Genomic DNA, 22,471 nt, shown 5'->3' with positions numbered 1-22,471 from the left:
CCATGCCCTCCCCAGATCTGCTCTGGAGGGTTAGGGAAGACCCAGAAGAGATTTAGGGGGCATGCCAGGAGAGGAGAGGGGAGGGGAGGGGAGGGGGAAAGCCCTGTTGCAGAAGTGGAAATCCTTGTGCTAATGAGACGTGTTACTCAGAGCTACTTTGGATGCTCAGCGCTACTATGGAATAACCACTAGCTTATTGTTTTGGAGAGAAAATTGGGAGCAGCTGAGTGCTACAAAAGGGAGTTTGAAGTGTAGATTAGCAGCACAACAGCTATAAATGGTGCACTTCATACTGAGAAAATAAAAATAAGCACAGCCAGACTTACAAACAGACAAATAAAGTTCAACAAAAGATGTTCCACATTCATGGAAGATGCTAAAGACTTTTGTAGAACTCACCCACAGAACATAAGGATATTGTATAGAACAGGATCTTCTGGCAAAGGCGCCATCTGCTGCAGGCAGAGCTGCTCGCAACCACCATTGAATCCATCCGAGCAGTCCACACCAAGGTGGCGATCGTAGCAGCCAGTGCCATCTTTCATGGGGCTGAGACCAGGCGGACACTAGCATGACAAGAAAGCACAACAGCACAAACCAGCTTAGCCACACACAGGAGGTGGGAGGTGGCAGAGCTCTCGCTTTCTGCTTCACTCGACACAAAATTGTGTTAACGGCACGCAACAGCATGATCGCACCTCCGCTGGCTGCCTTCCAACAACAACCGTACAAAAACAAACTTTGCTGCATCTCCCATCTGGGCAGTTCAAGGCACCATATTTAGTGAGAAAAACTCAATTAGAACCCCACCATTTCTCTTTTGTTTGAATCAGTGGCAGGATCTGCAGTGCCTTCTCTGCTATTTCCTCAATTCTCATTTCTTGGAACGGATTCTGCTTCCCCCCCCCCTTCCTCCTGCTCCTCCTCCTCTCCCACATTCTTTCAACTAGATAATTTCACAATACTATTCACACTCCAGGCTCATAACCTTAGTGTTACATTCCTAATCTTAGTTGTAAAATCTCATAGCTTTCATTTTTGTAGTAATACCTGCAACTATTGGCCCTTTTCTCTCATTTGATGTGACTGAGTGGCTTGCTCTCTTCCATTATTTCTCACTTCAACTGTTTTAACACTTCTTCTTCTTGCCTACTCTTCCTATCTCCTCTAATTTAGGTACTGAGTCTTCCTTTGCCTCGGTGCAATCCAGAGGAAGTGCTCCTCTATTCAGTGGGTGAATAGGCAATCACCCCATTCATCATCACCCACCTCTAGCCTACTGTTTTCTTCATAGTTACCTGGGAATATTGGACTATTGGATGCACTAGATGTGAGGAGGTATCTCTGTGTGTGTGTGTGCGCGCACACACACACACACACACACAGCTGGATTCAGGTTGGACTCAGGTTCCAGCAGGGATTCTGCATCTGCAGACTGACAAGGGAGTTGTACCTTTAACTTACTTCGGTTGTTTTTAGGAGAACAATGTGCTTGCAGTGAACTCTGAACTGCATCCATCTCTGGTTACTTGACAAAATGGTCATGGTGTTACTTGCATGGTCAGACATCTAAGCAATTGAATCAGGAGCCCCCCAGTTATCCAGGCACTATTTACCTAGGCTTTCCAATTTGTTTCAGTTTTTTGATTGAGTTACAGAACACAAGCACAACTCGGAATGCAGGGAGTTAAAGAGCTATCCAGCTCAGGGAAAATACTGTCAAGAAGGTTCTTCTTTCAAATGGAGCCCTTTGAAGCACATAGTGGAAAGAGTCACAGGCTGCTCTCTATCCTTCTTCATGTATTTTGGCTCATGAGGTGTTAACAGAGGATTTGTTCCTGAAAAGATTTTCCCCCTCACAGTCCTGGTGACTGAAGCTCCCACAACAAGTCACAGGTTGCTTGCTGACACTAATTCTGCAATTTCCAAAACAAATGGCCCCCTGTGGGCTCGCTAGGCTCTCGTCCTGCCCCATGTCGCACTTCCCCCTCCAGTGCCAGCTGGAGTGCTGAAGCACAAGAGCACTTTAGGTGTTTTTATGATGCTGGCACTTGATGAGCAAGCCCAGATGTTTGGGATGATGGCAAACAGGCAAATGAGGAGCCTGGGGATCCTGCCCAGCACCCACCCCCCATCTCATTGGCTTCCCATCTGTTTGACCAGATGTGCAAGCAAGTTGGGAGTGGGTGGGCAAGTGAGGTAGGTGTGCCCCTCCCTTCCTCAGATTGATTCGACTCCTTTGTGGCCATTTGCAGGAACCATTTGCTGTCGTACTCTTGTGTAGCTCCCGCTCATCTCCATGGACCAGGGGCAGGTATTTGCTAGTGGATTGTGTCTCAAGTTCGTGTAGCATAAGCAATAAAAAGGAAACAGTGCCTCGGTGCAATGCTCCCTGCACTTTCCCTTGTAACCTGCACCATTCAGCAGCAAATCATGTGTTTGCTAGACTACAGCACCTGCAATGCTCGGGTGTTGGATACTACACTGGTGGGGGAGGGGTCACCTTACATGCTCTTCTGCTTTGTTGCCACCCCCTGCTACCTCCCTATAACCTCATCATTTTCTTCGGATGAAAATAGGGTTTTAAACTTGTGCAAAGTGCACATCAACTATTCTGATTACAAAGATGTATACACGAGGTGCCTTGTTCGATATCATACTAATACCTCCAGCACACCAGCACACATCTAGCAGAGTCTTATTCTATTCTGACTGGCAGTGGCACTTCAGGATTTTGGACAGGGGGCCTTCCCTGGAGATGTCAGGAATTGTACCCTGTGGCCTTTTGCTCCGCAGACTGCCACTGAGCTTTGGCCCTCCCCTGAGGATGTTAAGTTATAACATTAACATTATAAGCTTTCTTTAGCACCTCAGCCCTTTCTTTTTCCTGCAAGACCAATTGCAGTCATTAACAGTCGTTAACAGTCATCAACAGGTTTCCACTCCTATCAGCCAATCACCCATTCCCACCCCCCTTCTGAGTAATACCCACCCTCTCACTATATATAAGGGTCTGGTGACTTCTGTTTCAGTGTATCTGAAGAAGTGTGCATGCACATGAAAGCTCATACCTATGACAGACCTAGTTTGTCTCTAAGGTGCTACTGGAAGGGTTTTTTTATTTATTTTAAGTTATATGAAGTTCTGCTTGCACATTCTGAAACCATTTAGTCTGCATGAGTGGCCCGCAGACAAGGCAAGCCTTGATCAGCAAGGATAATAGCATCTTCAAGGATATGATGTGTGTTTTTGTGAGGGAATACATGGGTTTGGCTTCCTGGGAGTTGTGACTGTGACACAACCTTTCAGACTCTGCCTCCTATGATTAGGGTACTGCAAATGTGTGCGATTTTTTTTTTTTACCTAAAGCAAAAAATTGCACATTTGCCATTGCAGACAAGTATCCCAAACAAGAAACAAGTTTGAAAACAGTATTTGAAGAATAAAAGGGGAGTGAAACCAAAGTGTGAGGAGAGGCCATGAAGTCAGAAATGATATGAAAACACAGTAGATTTGCTCTTTAAATGGGGAATGACATGCAGTTAAGCATGTGGTGTGCAAGAACAATTTGGACGCTGCCAAATTCTCACCCTTGCTTTTGAAAACAACCAAAAATATGTCTCAAAGTATGCTGTTTTCAAGTTGCACCAACTGTAAAGAACATTTGGCTGTGGTGGCAAAATTTACCACCTTTGTGCATTTTATGAGATGGAAAGCAAAGCCGGGGGTGGGCCTCTTGTGGGCCTCTTATATGCGTGAGAATTGCAAAACAGACATTAATGCATTCAAGGACTTTTTGCTGCTGCTTTAAGAGATTATATTAATTGTTTAAGGTTTTTATTTGTGGATTTATCTTATATATGGATCATCATATTGTATGTTTTGTTGTAAGTGAATGAACTGTGTTTTTACATGTTTCACAGTTTTATTCATACCTATGTATGTATACCTATGTAGGGACCCAGGTGGCGCTGTGGTTAAACCACTGAGCCTAGGGCTTGCTGATCAGAAGGTTGGCGGTTCGAATCCCTGTGACAGGGGTGAGCTCCCGTTGCTTGGTCCCAGCTCCTGCCAACCTAGCAGTTCGAAAGCACGTCAAAATGCAAGTAGATAAATAGGAACCGCTACAGCGGGAAGGTAAACGGCATTTCCATGTGCTGCTCTGGTTCGCCAGAAGGGGCTTTGTCATGCTGGCCACATGACTTGGAAGCTCTACGCCGGCTCCCTCGGCCAATAATGCGAGATGAGCGCGCAACCCCAGAGTCGGTCACGACTGGACCTAATGGTCAGGGGTCCCTTTACCTTTTACCTATGTGTTAAATGCCCTGAACACGTGAAGCCAGAAGAGGTGGACATTCTCTCCCCCTCCTCCACTCCCTTGCTCACTCCTTCTGCTTATGCTGCTGCTGTCAGCAGCGGCCTTGTCAGCAGTCATTTCAGAGATCTGTGTGCAGAAAGTGTTCCACCTGCTGATCCCTCCCCCAATTTATCGCACATCCGACTTTGGCACAACGCCTCTTCCAATGCAGAGCAGGTGTAGAGGAAGAGCATCAGCAACGGGACATGTGCAGCAGCTTCGCAGGCAAAGTTTGAAGCAGATGGATTGCTTTCCACCTCTCTCTCAAGGGAGCCCTTGTGCAAAAGGGTGCAGGGAAATGGACTGCGGGGGCACGAGAGCAGGTGGGGAGGTGGAGGAAGGGAACATCTGCCACAGAGCAGTTAGCAAGCATCTCCTCCAGAGCAATGGGGGCTGGAAGATAGACAGTGGCGGTGGCAGCAGCAGGAGGAGTGGACTCTGGAGACAGAGAATTAAGTCGTCAGGACCTGGCCCCGTGTGGGAGCTTCACTTATAAATATAGGGATGCCAGGGCCCAAGCCTGCATGGAACCTAACCACCACATTCTGAGCCAGAAGTTCTCCCCTAATCATAGGTGCACATGAACTTTCTGTGGATTAATGGTAGTTAAGGAAAGGCTTTCTTCTTCCAATGGGTGCACATAATCTCTCCCAGCTAATGCATAATGTAGTACATTCAGCTTTCAGGGGAAAAGGAATTTAAAAAAGAAAGCCTGTCTCAGACAAGAGTCCCCCACAGACCGTGGCCTATGAAATTTGGCCTTATATTTATTTGTTTGTATTATGATCATTTATAAAATTTATTTTCAAGGCAACTTATAACAAGTTAGCTAAGAACAATAATACAATACAATGAAATAGCTTGATGTGAGTGTTGCTGCCTCCCAGTAGAGCACCAGTAAGGTAAGTCATACCTGCTGAATTTCTGTTTCTCGTGCAGCTGTCAATAATAATAATAATAATAATAATAATAATAATAATAATAATAATAATTTATTATTTATACCCCGCCCATGTGGGCGGCTTCCAACAGAAAAATGAAATAAAATAATCTATTAAACATTAAAAGCCTCCCTAAACAGGGCTGCCTTCAGATGTCTTCTAAAAATCTGGTAGCTGTTTTTCTCTTTGACATCTGATGGGAGGGCGTTCCACAGGGCGGGCGCCACTACCGAGAAGGCCCTCTGCCTGGTTCCCTTCAACTTGGCTTCTTGCAACGAGGGAACTGCCAGAAGGCCCTCGGTGCAGGACCTCAGTGTCCGGGCAGAACGGTGGAGGTGGAGACGCTCCTTCAGGTATACTGGACCGAGGCCATTTAGGGCTTTAAAGGTCAGCACCAACACTTTGAACTGTGCTCAAAAACGTACTGGGAGCCAATGTAGGTCTTTCAAGATCTTTCAAGAAATAATGGTAAGCATCTGCACAGTGGTTTAGAGTATTCAAAGGGCTTCATATATGCTCTGCTCATCTCTAATAATAACAACTGAGTGCACATTCTTGACCACAGAATCATTTGTCCAAATTTGAACAATGCATGCAAAGGTTGCTCCATAATACTTTCTGAACTTTTCAGCTGGGAAGTTTCCAAAAGCGCATTCCTGGCTAGCTTTCAAAATGGTAGTTCTTCCATTTTTGTGGTTTGTTGGTTTGTTGATTTCACCTTACTCTTGAATCTTGTGGCACAGAGCATGATAGAAATTGAGATAAAAAAGAGCAAGGAGCAGAAAAATGTCTCGCTGTGAATTTCTGTTTATTGGGAATGATTTATGACATTCCTCTTAGGGATGACTCCTCCTAGTGGAAGGAACAGGCAGGGCCCACTAAAGCTTTTCTTCTTCACTCCGGGGGGGTGGGGTGGCGGTGGTGGCGGGGAGTCCTATCTCTCACCAAAACACCTAGCAGAGCAGACAACTCCTCAACCCCACACCCCAATTTCAACACCCTGTGCAAAATGTGCAAAAAGCACTTGCTTAATGGAGCAGCTGGGGCAGGCAACACACCAATCAAGTAGAAAATGGAACTCCCACTTACCTAGGTTGTTTTTTGTGTCCTCAGGTTTCTGTGGCTCACCCAGCTCTGTCTCTTCCACCTTCCCTGATTAGAAAGAATACCATCTCCACAGTTCCAGGGGAATTTTGCTAATATTGAGCAGATTGTGCCAACAAAGAGTATGACTCATCCATACCCTTTGGCACCCACGCTAATTCATTGAGGGACTTCTTCGCACATTAAAAAATACACAAAAGTACATCAAAGATGTTTTACGTGTATTCCTAAAAAAGTAAAGTGTGGCGGCGGCAAACTTGTAGCTGCAAGAGTGTGTAACATACAGAAACAGTGTGCATCATACTCGTTGGGAAGTCAAGTGTCGTGCCAGCTTCCTACCAGGTGTGGCAAGGCAGTGTGTAAAGTCTGTATTTGTCATGGCATAATGGGGAAGGTGGGCATAAAATGGGGAAACTGTAGGAGACGGGAGGCAAAGAACAGCCACAGAGCTGAAAGATAATACAAAGATATGGGGGCTTTGTCCACTGCCTTGTGGGATTTGTTCAGGAGAAGAAAAGGCTAAGGATTAAATCCTACACAAATCCAGAATGGAGTCCCTAAGATGGCTGGATGAATGGCACTTTCTATGCGTCCTTCCAGCAACTCCTGCAGCCAATCTGGTGCCAAACCTATTGCTCTGATTTCTAATACGCCAAACAAATACACGGAGACCCCCAATCAATCATGTGCGCCAACAGACATTGATCTTTGCCATCCCACTTTCCCCGAGAGGCAGCTGAATAAAAAGTGCACGAACCATACAACCCGTAGAATCCAATTTCCGATCTGCAATGCAGCGGAAGTTCTTGCTGCAGCCACCATTGTCCTTGGAGCAGTCCCGAACTGGCCCAAATGAATCCAGAAGGACCTCCAGGTTGTCAAAAGAGGAGGAAGTCATCAGTTCTTCCCTGCAAGGGAGGAAAAAAACACACAATTATTAATATCCATTGTTTTAATATTACTATTTGTTGCAGCACACCAGTGTTCTATGAGCTTTAGTGCAGACGCTGCTGGACTACAAATCCCATCACCCCTGGCCATTGGCCAACAACATCTGGAAGGCCTACTATGCTTAGTAGGAGAGTATTTAAGTGGCTTAATACATGGAGCTGTGTGTCTCTGCTAAAGGATGACTGAGCACAGAGGCTGCAGATGACGTGAGTTCTTTGGGGCTGTGTACAGGGGACCATTTCTGCAGACCATCAGTAGCTTGAAAACTGGAAAAATACAACCAATTAATGCAGTAGGCATTAACTACTCAACTACCCATTTCTTAGTACAGGCAATGGCCCATTTGCATGGGGGATAGGTGTTTTGATGCACCATGCCCATTCATTTTATTTTATATTTTTATATTTATTTTTGTTCATTTGTGCTGTGGGTTAAACCACAGAGTCTAGGGCTTGCTGATCAGAAGGTCGGCGGTTCGAATCCCTGCGACGTGGTGAGCTTCCGTTGCTTGGTCCCAGCTCCTGCCAACCTAGCAGTTCGAAAGCACATCAAAGTGCAAGTAGATAAATAGATACTGCTCCGGCGGGAAGCTAAATGGTGTTTCCGTGAGCTGCTCTGGTTTGCCAGAAGCGGCTTAGTCATGCTGGCCTCATGACCCGGAAGCTGTCTGCGGACAAACGCCGGCTCCCTCAGCCTATAGAGCGAGATGAGCGCCGCAACCCCAGAGTTGGACACGACTGGACCTGATCGTCAGGGCCCCCTTTAACCTTTACCTTTATAGTCATGTTACAGTTTGTGGGGGTGGAGAGAGATAGGTGGCCATGTGAACTACAGCATGATGATAGATCAGGTGGGCATCCCAGGCAGGTGAGCCCAGGTGAGCATTGTGGGTAGTGGGCAGCTCACAGGTGAGCTCCAGAGGAACATCCAGGGCAGGGCAGGGTCCCCAGCAGCCCATCTGCTCTACTGGCACTGCATGCCTCACACCGATGTCACCATTTTGGCATCTGGAACGTGGAGGAGGCAAGCAGCAGCACAACACGTGTGCCGCTGCGGAACTGCTCCAGCCTGCCCTGCCTGATCCTCAATGACTGGGCCATGGTGCAGCTCAGATGCAAAGGGAAGGGGCCGTGCTTTGGGCAAACAGGTGGACAGGTACACGAGTGAGGAGGCAGAAACCAAACCTGATGGAGCCAGGGAAGGCCATATCATTTTATGGGCTGGAACTCAATTTTTGCAAATTTCTTCATTGAGGGGTCTTAAAAATATGCTTTGGGGTGTGAGGAATTCAAATCTGCTATTAGTTTTGTGACTGGACAACATTTAGCTTGGTAAGACTGATTGAAGAAGAAGTACGTAAACTTGCTTTCGGAAAACCAAAGAATTTTAATTTTACCTTCTGGGAATGTCAGGTAATGCTAAAGAATATTAATAAATATTATTATTAATAATAATGTATAAGAATATTAATATATGAAAAAACTGTGAGTACTCGGCAATTGTTTTTAATGATTTCTATGCAATTTTACACACATTTTACTTACCAAGCAACGCTAAATTATATAAATTTAACCAAAACATATGTTGACTTCCCAAGTCATGCCACAACTTTTTAGCACCCCTCATTTTGGTGAATTTGAAAATTGACAAATTCAACACGCCCTAGGCCAGGGGGGGCTTTGCAAGCTTTCCTGCACCCCACCCCCCTTTTGCTGCTGCCACTGGAGGTGGGCAGAGAGAGGAGCCAAGGAAAAGGAGCATCCCTTTTGTCTGTCTACCACTGTAGGAAGCAGAGAGAAAAGCCTGCATTTCACATGGCAAGCTTCTTTCTCTCTCTTCATGTGGCAGCGGTGGTGAGGAAACGAAGGGGGAAGGGAGCTTCTTCCCACTGCTGCTGCAGGGTGGAGAGGGGAAAGGATGCATTTAAAAATACAGGCTTTCTTCTTTCAGTGGTGCAGCATAAGGGTGCCCGAGGGGCCCCAACTGTGGCTTTTTGAAGGGGTGTGAAGCAGGCGCCCCCACACAGGCGGCACGGCCCAGAGCTCCTCTCCCGGCATTGGAGGAACCAAGGCTCGTGGAGAGGAGCACGGGGCCACGTCGTACTGGAGGCACCAGCGTGGGGGGGGGGCTGCTCCGCATCTGCCATGTACTGTTGGCTGGCTGCGCTCTCCCCTGTGTGGGGGTGCAGGAGGCACCACTCTCCCTGGATCCCAGCCTTGCAAGGCTGCTGGGAGGGGGGCAGTGTGGGGACAAGGCAGCCGTGCCCTAGCCTCGCCTTTGCTGGCGAGGGGCATGTGGCTGTTGCGCCCTTCTTGTGCTGCCCTCCCCAAATCTGACCATTGCAAGGGTGCTGTGGTGGGGATGCAACAACTGTGCACCCTTCAATCCCAGCCTTGCACGAGCCCTGCAAGACTTGGACCTGGGGAGGGCGGCACAAGAAGGGTGCAAGCTGGCATCACTCCAGCGGAAGCAGGGATGGACGAGTGCGGTGAGGTTCATTTGTCCTCTGCCCCTTGCCCTGCCCCGCTGTCTTATTTCCCTTTGCAGGCAAGTAAAGCCTCTCCCACTTTCCTCTGCCCCCCCCCCCGGTCTGCTCCTGTGTGAAAAGAGAGTAGGAAGCCTGCAGGTTTTTGGAGGGTGATGCATAAAAGGAGAGGAGGCTTGGCTGAGCTGTAAAAGGAGAGGGTTTGGCATTACCAGAGGAGTATGGCAGGGTTGGTGGAGCTGGCAAGTAATGCAAGCAGGGGTGGTAAAAAGGTAAAGGGACCCCTGACCATTAGGTCCAGTCGTGACTGACTCTGGGGTTGCGCGCTCATCTCGCTCTATTGGGCGAGGGAGCTGGCGTACAACTTCCAGGTCATGTGGCCAGCATGACAAAGCCACTTCTGGCGAACCAGAGCAGCACATGGAAATGCCGTTTACCTTCCTGCCGGAGCGGTACCTATTTATCTACTTGCACTTTGATGTGCTTTCGAACTGCTTGGTTGGCAGGAGCAGGGACCAAGCAATGGGAGCTCACCCCATTGCGGGGGATTCGAACCGTCGACTTTCTGTTCGGCAAGCCCTAGGCTCTGTGGTTTAACCACAGCGCCACCCGCGGTAGCTCTTAGTAAAAGAGAAAGAGGTCTCAATCTGTTGCCCAAATGGTAAGTGAGTGTTGTCTGCGGAACATGCCCTGGGCTCCTGTCCTGTACCAGAGGTGTCTCCAGGGAAGAGGGAGAGAGAGAAGTGGAGCCACACAGGTGTCCTGGGAGAGAACTCTAAGCATGAGAGTGCAGCAAGGAAGAAAACGCATCAGCTACTAGGGTGGGGAAATGGCTTCCTGAAACCCGAGCGACCCTTTGATCGTTCTCAAGCTTAGAACAAGCACGTACCTGACCTCCACAGCATCCTCCATCACTGTCATGTCTGTTTTGCACTTGGCTGATGGGTTGATGGCCAGTTCAGCGGGTGGGATGACAAAGCTCTTGCTCAACGGCAGCCACATCCCTTCCCCAAGAGTATAGGTGAATCTGGATTCAGAGAGAGGAAACCAGTTGGATAGGTGGCCCAAGAATGCAAAAAGGTATTCATTGCGGACATGAATCTAGAGGCAATTCTCTAGCAGGCTATGACTCAGTTGGCAGGACATATGCTTTGCTTGCGTAATGCTCCTGTTCAGTGTCTGGCATCTGGAGTTAAATATCTCAAGGAAGAGGTGCTGAGGAACACTTCTGCCTGCATGACTCTGCCGACAGCGTCTGTGGTCGGAGGGCCAATGTCTGGATTCACTTTGAATTAGCTTTGCTTGCTTTCAGTTATGTCACTTCCTAGCCAAATCCGATTGGCTATGCAGAAAAGTCACAGTTCATAGAAAGAAGTCGGTTTTCAAGACATAAACAGTGTTGCCAAATAGGGCTGTGTGGTTGTGTGCACAAGGGGAGAGTTTTGTCTGACATGTTTTTTCTCTCCCCTGTAGTTCTCCGCTTTCATGCTTAAAATATTCACTTTTGTGCCACTCTACCTGAAATGGCATTCCTGAGGCAGGAAAGGGAGAAAGAACAGCAAGGAACAAGGAGGGATAATGTACCTGGTTGGTCATTCTGGCTGCATTGTGTGTGGGGGGGGGGGGGACTTACCTGAATATCTTGTCAGAAGGTTGTTCTCCCAGCACCAAATCAAATCCACGTTGGAATATGGTATATGGCCATGGCCTGGAGAAAAACAAAACCACAGAAGCCATGAAAGCTTTCTTTCTTTCTTTCTTTCTTTCTTTCTTTCTTTCTTTCTTTCTTTCTTTCTTTCTTTCTTTCTTTCTTTCTTTCTTCATCACCAAATGGCTCAGGAGAAGTTACAAAAAATGTCAGAACTGGAACAACTACATTAAAACCATGAAATGAAAGCACAAGTCAAGCAGTGACAAAGCAACAGAGCAGAAGACCATAACAGCAGTGCACAGCAACAAAGGAAGATAGGCGATACTCACTCAACCAAAGGCTTGGATAAGAGAAGAGTACACACCTCACAATATTTCACCTCATAATTGCACGTGAACGGACAGCACGTAATAGCAGCCAAACACAAGCCAGGGCTGAGTGCGTGACCCTCCACCACAGATGGTTTGCTGTGGCACCCAAGGAAGGAGCTCCTCAACACCCTTCAGGCAACTTTGAGGTAAGTAAACACAGCAGAGATATTTCTTAATGGAGTCCAGCACATAGCATGCTAAGTCCCACATGGGTGGGATGCTAGGCTATGGGATTTCCCAGACTCTTTCACTCACTTGTATCAGTGATGAGGAGGTTTCTTACAGTAACCCTGAATAGGAACTTAGGCTTGCAAACAAACAAACAAACAAAAACACCCCAAACTGAATTGATTAATAATGGACACTCCCACGCTCATGCTATAGCAATTAAAATTTTAATGCAAGCGATTCTACATTACAGCCTTCAACTTTTTCACTATTTCCCCCTCCCCATTTAACATGTTTATTGCATCACAGACAGACAGACAGACAGACAGACAGACAGACAGACAGACAGACAGACAGACAGACAGACAGAAAGACTAACTAACTAACTAACTAACTAACTAACTAACTAACTAACTAACTAACTAACTAACAGAGATAGATATGCCAGTCTGTTTTCACTGCAAATCTAATAGCTAGGGTGTGCAGATGCAGAAAAAGACAGGTTTCTTCCAGCACCTTTAATACGGTCAAATCTCGGTTGTCAAACGTAATCCGTTCCAGAAGACTGTTTGATTTTCGAAACGTTCAACAACCAAGGCACGGCTTCCGATGAGTTGCAAGAGCTTCTTGCACTCAAGTGGAAGCTGCGTTGGACATTCAATTTCCGAAAAAACTCGAGCATTTACTGCCCGGGTTTTCAGCATTCGGGAGCCAAAATGTTCCAAAACGGAGGCGTTTGGGAACTGAGGTTTGACTGTAGTTGCACAGAAGAGGGAATTCCAGCAGGTGTAGTTTGACCATATGTAACAGTAAAAGCATCTAGCTTGCTTTTAAAGCCAACACACATTACCATACCAGCTTCAAAACTCAGCAAGGTCATTTCTCTATCCTGCCTCACATCACTGGATGTGTTTCCAGTTCACCGTCTGCCTGTCTACACCAGTGCGTGGAGAGGGAACGTGGATGTCTTCCTACGGCTTGCATTTTCAAATTGTATCAAAGCTGGTTTGGGGCAGAAACGCAATCTAAACACAGTATTTCTCAAGGAACAGCAGGACAAATTATCGCTGTTTTTTTGTGCCAAATATGCCTGTGCTAATGCTATATGGCACTTTATGGACCTAATAGGTATCTAAAGCCATTTGCCACTGTTGTTGTATGTAGGTTTTATTCTATTTGTTTTTTATCTTATTACATCCAGTTTTTTTCTATAAATTTTCTTGGCGGAGGGCAAGAGAGTGGGGCCCTAAGCTATAGCTTGTTTAGCTTACACGTAAATCCGGCACTGGCCTCACCATAAGGTGAGAAGCTAGAGGTTAGAGAAGGGCTAACAGGACGTACATAAAAGGACCGTGCCTAAGCTATAGGTCAGTTGTGGTGACTAGCCATGCTCAGGGATTGTATGTCAGGAGTGGGCAGACTTCAGGCTTCTTGGATCTAATATTTTACTTGAACCCCAAGATCTACCAACTAGTAAAGGTAAAGGGACCCCTGACCATTAGGTCCAGTCGTGACCGACTCTGGGGTTGCGGCGCTCATCTCACGTTATTGGCCGAGGGAGCCGGCGTACAGCTTCCAGGTCATGTGGCTAGCAAGACAAAGCCGCTTCTGGCAAACCAGAGCAGCGCACGGAAACGCCGTTTACCTTCCCGCTGTAGCGGTACCTATTTATCTACTTGCACTTTGACATGCTTTCGAACTGCTAGGTTGGCAGGAGCTGGGACCGAGCAACGGGAGCTCACCCCGGCACAGGGATTTGAACCACCGACCTTCTGATCAGCAAGCCCTCTGTGGTTTAACCCACAGTGCCACCTGCGTCCAACTAGAGCCAGGTGCAAAAGATATATAGTTAGAATTAAAGAGCAAGGTACTTCTGAGACTAGGAATTTGTTTTTAGAACCAGACATGAGCTGTGCTCACAGTCATTTCACACCAAAGTCCACTCCTGGGTAGCTTTCTTCACCTCAGCAGCCTAATTTAGTTAAGTTGTTGCTATGGTTAAACAATTAGGAGTGATAAACATATTCCAAATTTCCGCAAAATAATAATAATCCAGCAAACTACCAGGAGATCCCAGACTGTCTTCTGCCCACACCGGTTTAAATCTTGTTCCCACAACTTCAGAGCTTCAAAAGACTTGCCCACAGTTCTCTGAAAAGTTGTGTATTATCCTGTGGTGACATTAGTACAGCTCTGGCTGAGGTATAATTACAGCCCATGACTCATACAAAAAACACAAGATATTTTGAAGGGCAGCTGAAAATTATAAGGTGCAGCCACCATTATGAGTCAACCTCTAGCACAATAACCCCCCTCCTTTCCCCCTTTTTTCTTTTTAGCATTCTTGTTATACTTGTAAATTCTGGCTGGATTCTGAATCAATGTAAAGAGAATTCATCCATCATCCAACATAGGTGTTCAAAGGAAGGGATTTCAGCCATAAGCGAGAAAAAAACAGAGTTGTTCAAGAGAGTATGAGCAATCCAGGTGGTTGAGGGCAGTAGCTTTGGAGATGCAAGTGTAATAAATTGAATTTTTACACTGGTGTAGCTCAGTCGGTAGAGCATGAGACTCTTAATCTCAGGGTTGTGAGTTCGAGTCTAACGTTGGGTGAAAGATGCCTCCTGCATTGCAGGGGGTCAGACTAGATGACCCATGGGATTCTACAATTCTGTTTTGCTGTTTTCCACACCCCAAATGCCTGTCGCTCACCAAACCTCCCTAGAACAATCTGTAATTCTCATAATCCAGTCTAGAGTATCCAGGCTCACCATAAGTATTAGTTAGTAGGTTTAGCCTGCCTTTCAGGTCTATGACAGAACCGTCAAGGGAGCTAACAAGCTCAAAAATAATTTACTTCACTGACTATGAATCCAACTCAGGGGAGCTGCCTCTATTCAGCTGCTTTGCCTAAAAGTGCTACATTGAGGAAGACACCAGCAAAGCCAAGTGGCTTTCTAAACTCCAGAGGCCTCAGGGGTGTAGAGTGATCTAAGCCCAGCTCTGCAAGAAAAGGCTCAGCAGCATCTCTCAGTCCCCTGGGCCTCGTGAAGGAGGCTATCTATTGTCTACAAAGCACCAACAACGTGAACACTGCAAAACGAAAAAATTCAACTAGCAGCAGAAATTCAACTAGACACCACAAATGGATAAACTAGCCTATTTCTAGTCAATTTTGTATGTGTTCATAAGGCCATTCTGTCACATTTCTGCATTAATCTGTTATGCATTTGAGGGGTTTGTGGGTTGTTGTTTTTTAAAAAAGTCTGTATGGAGGGGATAGGACCGATACGAGGGCCAGGCTGTGATGGTGGCTTCAGCCAGCAGTATATTGATGAAACAGAGATGCTGTTCCTCAGTCACTCAGCCAGCAGCACCGATTTCAACACCAGGCCATTGGTCGTAGGGGGACTCAGGAGTAGCAGCAGTTTCCCCCACAATATACTGCCGGGTGAAGCCACCAACACGCTCTGCCCCTCAACCGCAGAGGGAGGGCCAAGCTGTATTGCCGGGCCGATACAGCTTCTTCCTCCCTTTGCTACTCTAAACTGCTCCTGCCCCCCAGGTGGGTGAACCCCAGTGCCTCACATGTGAGCTAGAGAGGCATGGGGCTCGCTCAGCTGGGGGCTGAGAGCCTTCCTGCTCCCCAGCTGAGCAGTGCAAACAAGCCGCATTGTCCTGGCCCAGGAGGCACTGGGGTGAAAGTGCTGCATCTCCTGCAGTGAGAGCTGCGGCAGTTTCACCCTCGCAGCTTCTTGTTTCAACATTGCGGTGCATTGCCAGATTGCAATGTTGGGCTGGTGATATCTCGCAGTGTTGAAAACCTCACATTGCCCAGCCCTAGAAAGGGTCTAAAAGGGACTCTTTCCTGGCCTGCTGGTTGCTGATCACCCTCACATTTAAAAGGCCATAGAATGTTAATCAGCCAAAGGCCTGGTTACAAAGAAGCATTTTCACTTGGCACCTAAAGACATGTAATGGAGGTGCCAGGCAAGCCTCCCTGGGGAGAGCATTCTACAAACAGGGAGCCACCGCAGAAAAGGCCTGTTCTCATGTTGCCACCCTCCAGACCTCTTGTGGGTGAGGCACATGAAGAAGGGCCTCAGATGATGATCGCAGGGTCCAGGTCGGTTCATATGGGGAGAGGTGATCCTTGAGGTATTGCGGTCCTGAGCTGTTTAAGGCTTCAGAGGTAAAAACCAGCACTTTGAATTGGACCCGGAAACTAAATGGCAACCAGTGCAGTCGGACCAGGATATGGTACAATGGGCAGAATGTCCTGCATGGACCACTGAGTTTCCTACTCAGTCATAATATTCATGGAGTGACTTTGGTAACTCACTGTCTCTCAGCCTAACCTCTTGTGAGAATAAAAGGTATACATTTGGAGAACTCTCGGTTTTCTTTGAGCAATGAAGCACGCTGAGACGACAATGTAGAACAGTGGAATGAGTGCTGGGACTTAAGAGTGGAGAGAAGTGATTTCAAATTCCCACTCCACCAGAAAACTTCCTGGTTGTCCTTCGAACGACTGATATGTTAATCTATTTCTCCACTTGCTGTGAAGTTTTACAAGGTGGGGGAGCCAAGCACACTGCTTGGATGGCTTTGGAGGAAGGATGGAGTAAGCAGACAGGGGAAAGGGAAGAAAGGGGATGGGGAAGGTAAAAAGGGTGCTTGTGAGCAGTTCCACGTAATTAGGTATCATTTTGGTCAGCGATTCAGATTGAAGATAATTTCCCAATAAATACAATGGATGAGAAAATGGTGGCGATCGTTGCAACAATAAATAAGCACTTTCATTTCTAACCCAAGTGTCACAGCACCACAAACAACAAAAGGTTGATTGCAGAATTATGTATTTTGACGTTGTTTCAAGGCAGAGATATGACTGTACTTTTTTTCTGCTGTTGAAATCGATGGCTGAAACAGGAATTTTTTTCATTCATTTTTGATAGCAGGACCAGCCTGAATAAGGCAAGATTTCCAAAGAGCTATACAAAGCGTACTTCGTGGGCCTCATTTATACCTCTCAATACTCCAGTAGATGGGCTTTATTTCTACTCTGCAGGCTTGCAGTGCCATGGTCAGATCGCTACCTGGTGCAACTGGACTTCTCCACGACCCTTCCGCTCTGCAGGGTGGTGGGACTGATTTGGATGGTCCGCCCCCGCCACCTAATGGATCAAAATGGTTTCCAGAGAGTGGTAGGGGATGCTTTATCCCATGTTGATGGCCTTTCAGCCGATTCCCTGGTGGCCCACTGGAATGTGGAGTTAACCAGGGCTATTGACTGTTTGGCTCTGAAGCGCCCTCTCCGATTACATGGAGCCCGGACAGCCCCGTGGTTCTCCATGGATCTGAGGGAAATGAAACAATCACTGAGACGGCTAGAGCGCCGGTGGTGGATAACTCATTCTGAAGCTGACCGGACACGGGTTAGAGCTCAATGTTGAGCCTACCAAGTGGCGGTAGCAACAGCGAAGAAGACCTTCTTCACTGCCTCTATTGCATCTGTGGAAAACAGCAGCAGGAGACTTTTTCAGGTGGTTCGCAATTTAGCGGAACCACCTGCTCCATCAGGGCCCAGTACGGGCCACAAGATCTCTTGCAATGATTTTGCAAAGTTTTTTGCAGATAAAGTCATTCAGATTCGGGAAGAGGTAGACTCCACCATGGGAGCAGGGCCGGGGTGGGGGAGTGCTAGAGTCCTGTCTAGTCAGGTTGTGTGGGATAAATTCCAATCTGTTACCTCCGAGGATGTGGACAGGCTGCTTGGATGAGTAAAACCAACCACCTGTCTCCTTGACCCTTGCCCATCCTGGCTTATAAAAGCTAGCTGGGCGATGGGCTTCGCAGGTTGGTGAATGCTTCTCTCTGCAAGGGAGCCTTCCCAGACCCGCTGAAAGAGGCGGTTATTAAACTGCTTCTTTCGATGCGGCCAATATGGCCAACTATCGCCCAGTCTCAAATCTTCCATTCTTGGGCAAGGTGATTGAGCGAGTGGTTGCTGAACAACTCCAGGCACGCCTGGAAGAAGCGGACCATTTGGATCCCTTCTCGTCGGGATTCAGGCCTCATCATGGGACTGAAACTGCCTTGGTCGCACTGGTCAATGATCTCCGGCAGGCTAGGGACAAAGGTGAGAGCTGTTTCCTAGTTCTGCTGGATCTCTCAGTGGCTTTTGACACCATCGAACATAACATCCTTCTGGACCATCTAGAGGGCTTGGGAGCTGGTGGTACTGTCACACAGTGGTTCCGCTCCTTCCTCCTGGGCCATGTTCAGAAAGTGGTGGTGGGGGATGAGTGTTCAGACTCCTGGGCTCTCACTTGTGGGTTGCCTCAGGGTTCTGTCCTCTCCCCCATGCTTTTTAACATCTACATGCAGCCTCTGGGAGAGATCATCAGGGGGGTTGGGCTGGGTGTTCATCAGTATGCGGATGATACCCAGCTCTACCTCTCTTTCAAATCAGAACCAGTGAAGGCGGTGAAGGTCCTGTGTGAGTGTCTGGAGGCGGTTGGAGAATGGATGGCGGCTAGCAGATTGAGACTGAATCCTGACAAGACAGAAGTACTGTTTGTGGGGGACAGGAGGCGGGCAGGTGTGGAGGACTCCCTGGTCCTGAATGGGGTAACTGTGCCCCTGAAGGACCAGGTGCGCAGCCTGAGAGTCATTTTGGACTCACAGCTGTCCATGGAGGCACAGGTCAATTCTGTGTCCAGGGCAGCTGTCTATCAGCTCCATCTGGTACGCAGGCTGAGACCCTACCTGCCTGCAGACTGTCTAGCAAGAGTGGTGCATGCTCTAGTTATCTCCCGCTTGGACTACTGCAATGCGCTCTACGTGGGGCTACCCTTGAAGGTGACCCAGAAACTACAATTAATCCAGAATGCAGCAGCTAGACTGGTGACTGGGAGCGGCCGCCGAGACCACATAACACCAGTCCTGAAAGACCTACATTGGCTCCCAGTACGTTTCCGAGCACAATTCAAAGTGTTGGTGCTGACCTTTAAAGCCCTAAATGGCTTTAAATTCAGTACTTGGCTGCTTAGTTCCATTTAAAGCCCTAAATGGCCTCGGTCCAGTATACCTGAAGGAGCGTCTCCACCCCCATTGTTCTACCCGGACACTGAGGTCCAGCGCTGAGGGCCTTCTGGTGGTTCCCTCGATACGAGAAGCCAAGTTATAGGGAACCAGGCTGAGGGCCTTCTCGGTAGTGGCACCCACCCTGTGGAATGCCCTCCCACCAGAGGTCAAAGAGAACAACAATTACCAGACCTTTAGAAGGCATCTTAAGGCAGCCCTGTTTAGGGAAGCTTTTAATGTTTGATGGATTTCTGTATTTTAATGTTTTGTTGGAAGCCACCCAGAGTGGCAGGGGGAACCCAGCATATACCATATAGCATATATTCAGCACAAAAAACAGTGACAATTTGTTGTTGACAAAGGACAGCTGGACATATAAAGGGCCCCATTACCTTCAGTAGCTTAGGGCCTAGTCTGGAAAAGATGAGATGTGATAGCCATCTTCAAATATCTAAAAGTCTGTCGCATGGAAGATGGAGCAGGCTTGTTTTCTCCTGCTCTGGAGGGTAGAACCGAAATCAATGGATTCAAGATACAAGAAAGGAGATTCTGGCTAAACATCGCAAAGACCTTTCTGACAGTAGGAGGAACAAATTCCCCTAGAAGGTCATGGACTCTCCTTCCTTGGAGGTTTTTAAGCAGAGGGTAGATTGCCATTTGCGATGGATGCTTTTGTTGAGATTCCTGCATTGCAGGGGGTTGGACTCAACGACCCTCAGGATCCCTTCCAACTCTACAATTCTGTGATTCTATGCACCCATTCTGGCAAATCCAGAGCAATTCATCATACAGAGTAATTTTAATTTGAGATAAAACAAGTACCTTCTTCTTACTTTCGTGCTCTTTCATTGCATACTAGCAACTGCCTTACAACACACACTTTGTGAATTATAGTAGTTCTAGGAAGTAAACTCATGACTGGTGCCATTCTATGGTGGGTGGAGTGGAAAGTGCAGACCTGTTTTCTTAGTTCTACCCCCAAACTCCTAGGAGAGAAGGCTGCCTGAGAATGACTTTGATGCTGAAGCCTACGACAAACACTGGGTGGAGCACAGGAAATGGAAGAACCAAGGCCAAGAATCCATGCTGATGTATTGTCCTAACTGCTTTTTCCTGCACACAGTCACTCAACTCAAACCCTCTGAAATGTCTCGTGCCCTACAGAGCCTCTCTTTTCTCATCATTTTGACTACCATCCCCCAAGGAGTCATTGGCTTTTCTTTCTCTGCACAGTGAGAACTCTGGAGCTGTTGTGCTTATTCCTCAAAATGAGTAACAGATGGATGAACATTCTCTGTTCAACCCACCTTTTTAGTCGATATCTTTTGCCCCCTGTCGTTTATGTCACTTTGTTTTTCTCCCATCTTCCTTTCTCTCTTTAGTGTCTCTCTTTTCCCTTCTTTCATGTTCCCTGCAGGCTGCTTGGTGCTACGATTCCATACCTCTTGGCGAGTATTTCAGCTGCCTGCTCTTTAGATCTCACAAAAGGAAACTGGGGCTGATCAAACACAATTCAGTGCTTGATGAGAGTGGATTAGCCCTGGTGGAAAATGACAGGTCTAATATTTTTGCTCAGGCTTCTAAACTGAGTGTAAATTCAACCCTCATAAAAGTCAGTGACTGGTCAGGCTGAGATAAAACAAACAGATTGGGCTTGTGCATCGTCAATGCTTCCATGAGTCCACAGCACAAGTAGGTGGGATTCAGTAGCCGGTGCCAAAGATTGCAACTTTCTTTCTTTGTGAAGTATGTCGCTTGGGAATCGCTTGGGAATAAGAAGGAAGTAGAAACAGAGGGTATGGTTTTCATCCATTTCCTTCCAAGGTGTACTCCTCTGTACCCCTCAACTGTCCTGCTTTAAGTGGGACATCCCAGAATTACAGAAGAATTACCCCCTCAATCTCATGAACTGACAGGACAACAGGGAGGGGGAAGAGGATCCTGGCGAGGGGTGCAGGCACGACTGGTACACATCGGGGCAAGCTGAAGATGGAGAAGGGGAGGTTGGGGGTTTAGGAAGGGGATGGCAGGGGATGGTGAGGGGCAGCTGTCAGTTCAAGGGAGTCAAAGGACACATCACCAGAGCCAGAGGAACCCCCATCTCCAAGAACACATCCAGAACAGTGGGAGGTTGCATTCCAGAAGACTGGGGCAGGCAAAGGAACACAGAGCAGCTCACCACTTGACCAGGTGGGGATCATGGGGCTTGTTAGCTCTCAGAGGAGTTCCCTCAGCTGGATCTGGCTCAGGGGAGGTGAGAGTCACATGACTTGTCAAGTGGAGAGACCCAGCTGCTCAGCTGGAGCAAGCAAAGATGCTTCAATCAAGATTCAAGAGAAAAGGGAAGCAGGGCAGAGGTTCTGTGTCTGCTCAACTTTCCACATTGATGGACCACAGCCTGGGTGTTCCAGAAGCTCCATGAGACTGTGTTTTTTTGGGCTGATCTCCAGGTTCCCTGATCCTGGATCAGCTGCAGCAGCAGGAGCCTGGTCTGACTGTTTGACTTAGCTTTCTGTATCAAAGCTGGACCATTTTTCTTGACCTGTTGGACTGCTGAACTACAGGCTAGCATATGGGACTATGTACACCAGTGGGTCTTGACACCTTATACATCGGAGTTCAGGACACACAATTTCTACTGGGGCAATATTAAAGGTAAAAGTAAAGGGACCCCTGACAATTAAGTCCAGTCACGAACAACTCTGGGGTTGCGGCATTCATCTTGATTTACTGGCCGAGGGAGCCGGCATTTGTCCACTTCCGCAGACAGTTTTTCCGGGTCATGTGGCCAGCATGACTAAGCCGCTTCTGGCGAAACAAGAGCAGCGCATAGAAATGCCGTTTACCTTCCCATCTCAGCAGTACCTATTTATCTATTTGCACCGCATGCTTTCAGACTGGTAGGTTGGCAGGAGCTGGGACCAAACAACAGGAGCTCATCCTGTCGCGGGGACTCGAACCGCCGACCTTTTGATTGGCAAGCCCAAGCGGCACAGTGGTTTAACCAGTTGCCTTATCTTGAAGAGCAAAAAAGAGGACACCTCAGTGGCACCTGGCATCATGGGCATTATAAGTCAAGGGTGGGAAATCTGCAGCCATTCAGATGTTACTGGACTACAACCCCAATTACACCTGACCAGCAACCATGCTGGCTGGTGCTAATGGGAATTACAATACAACAATACCTGTCTCTGTACGTGGAAGCACTCTTGTGTTATCAGGACAGCCAATGACATCTCTATGCCCCATCCATCTATGTAATCTAAGCTAATGTAAATCAATCTGTTAAGTTTACGCTTACCTTGAAAAAGTCAATGTCACTGAGTAATGCCTAGCTCTAATATTATGATAATC

The 22,471-nt window shown here is 47.5% G+C and overlaps 1 protein-coding gene across 1 annotated transcript in view; it reads right to left on the bottom strand.

Moving 5' to 3' along the window:
- Nucleotides 1-22,471, bottom strand: part of ASTN1 (astrotactin 1) — a gene marked incomplete at its 5' end in the record, with an annotated part of 207,979 nt that overhangs the window by 38,620 nt on the left and 146,888 nt on the right. Inside the window, 4 exons of the mRNA XM_035123692.2 lie at nt 400-566; nt 7,160-7,310; nt 10,728-10,865; nt 11,472-11,546. Of these exons, the coding sequence (XP_034979583.2) occupies nt 400-566; nt 7,160-7,310; nt 10,728-10,865; nt 11,472-11,546 (531 nt within the window). The remainder of the gene's footprint in view (nt 1-399; nt 567-7,159; nt 7,311-10,727; nt 10,866-11,471; nt 11,547-22,471) is intronic.

This window comes from Zootoca vivipara, chromosome 7 (genome assembly GCF_963506605.1).
Source record: "Zootoca vivipara chromosome 7, rZooViv1.1, whole genome shotgun sequence".
In the NCBI taxonomy this organism is placed as follows: Eukaryota; Metazoa; Chordata; class Lepidosauria; order Squamata; family Lacertidae; genus Zootoca; species Zootoca vivipara.
Note: the sequence above shows the minus strand (reverse complement) of the source record. Positions and strands in the feature narration are given on the sequence as shown.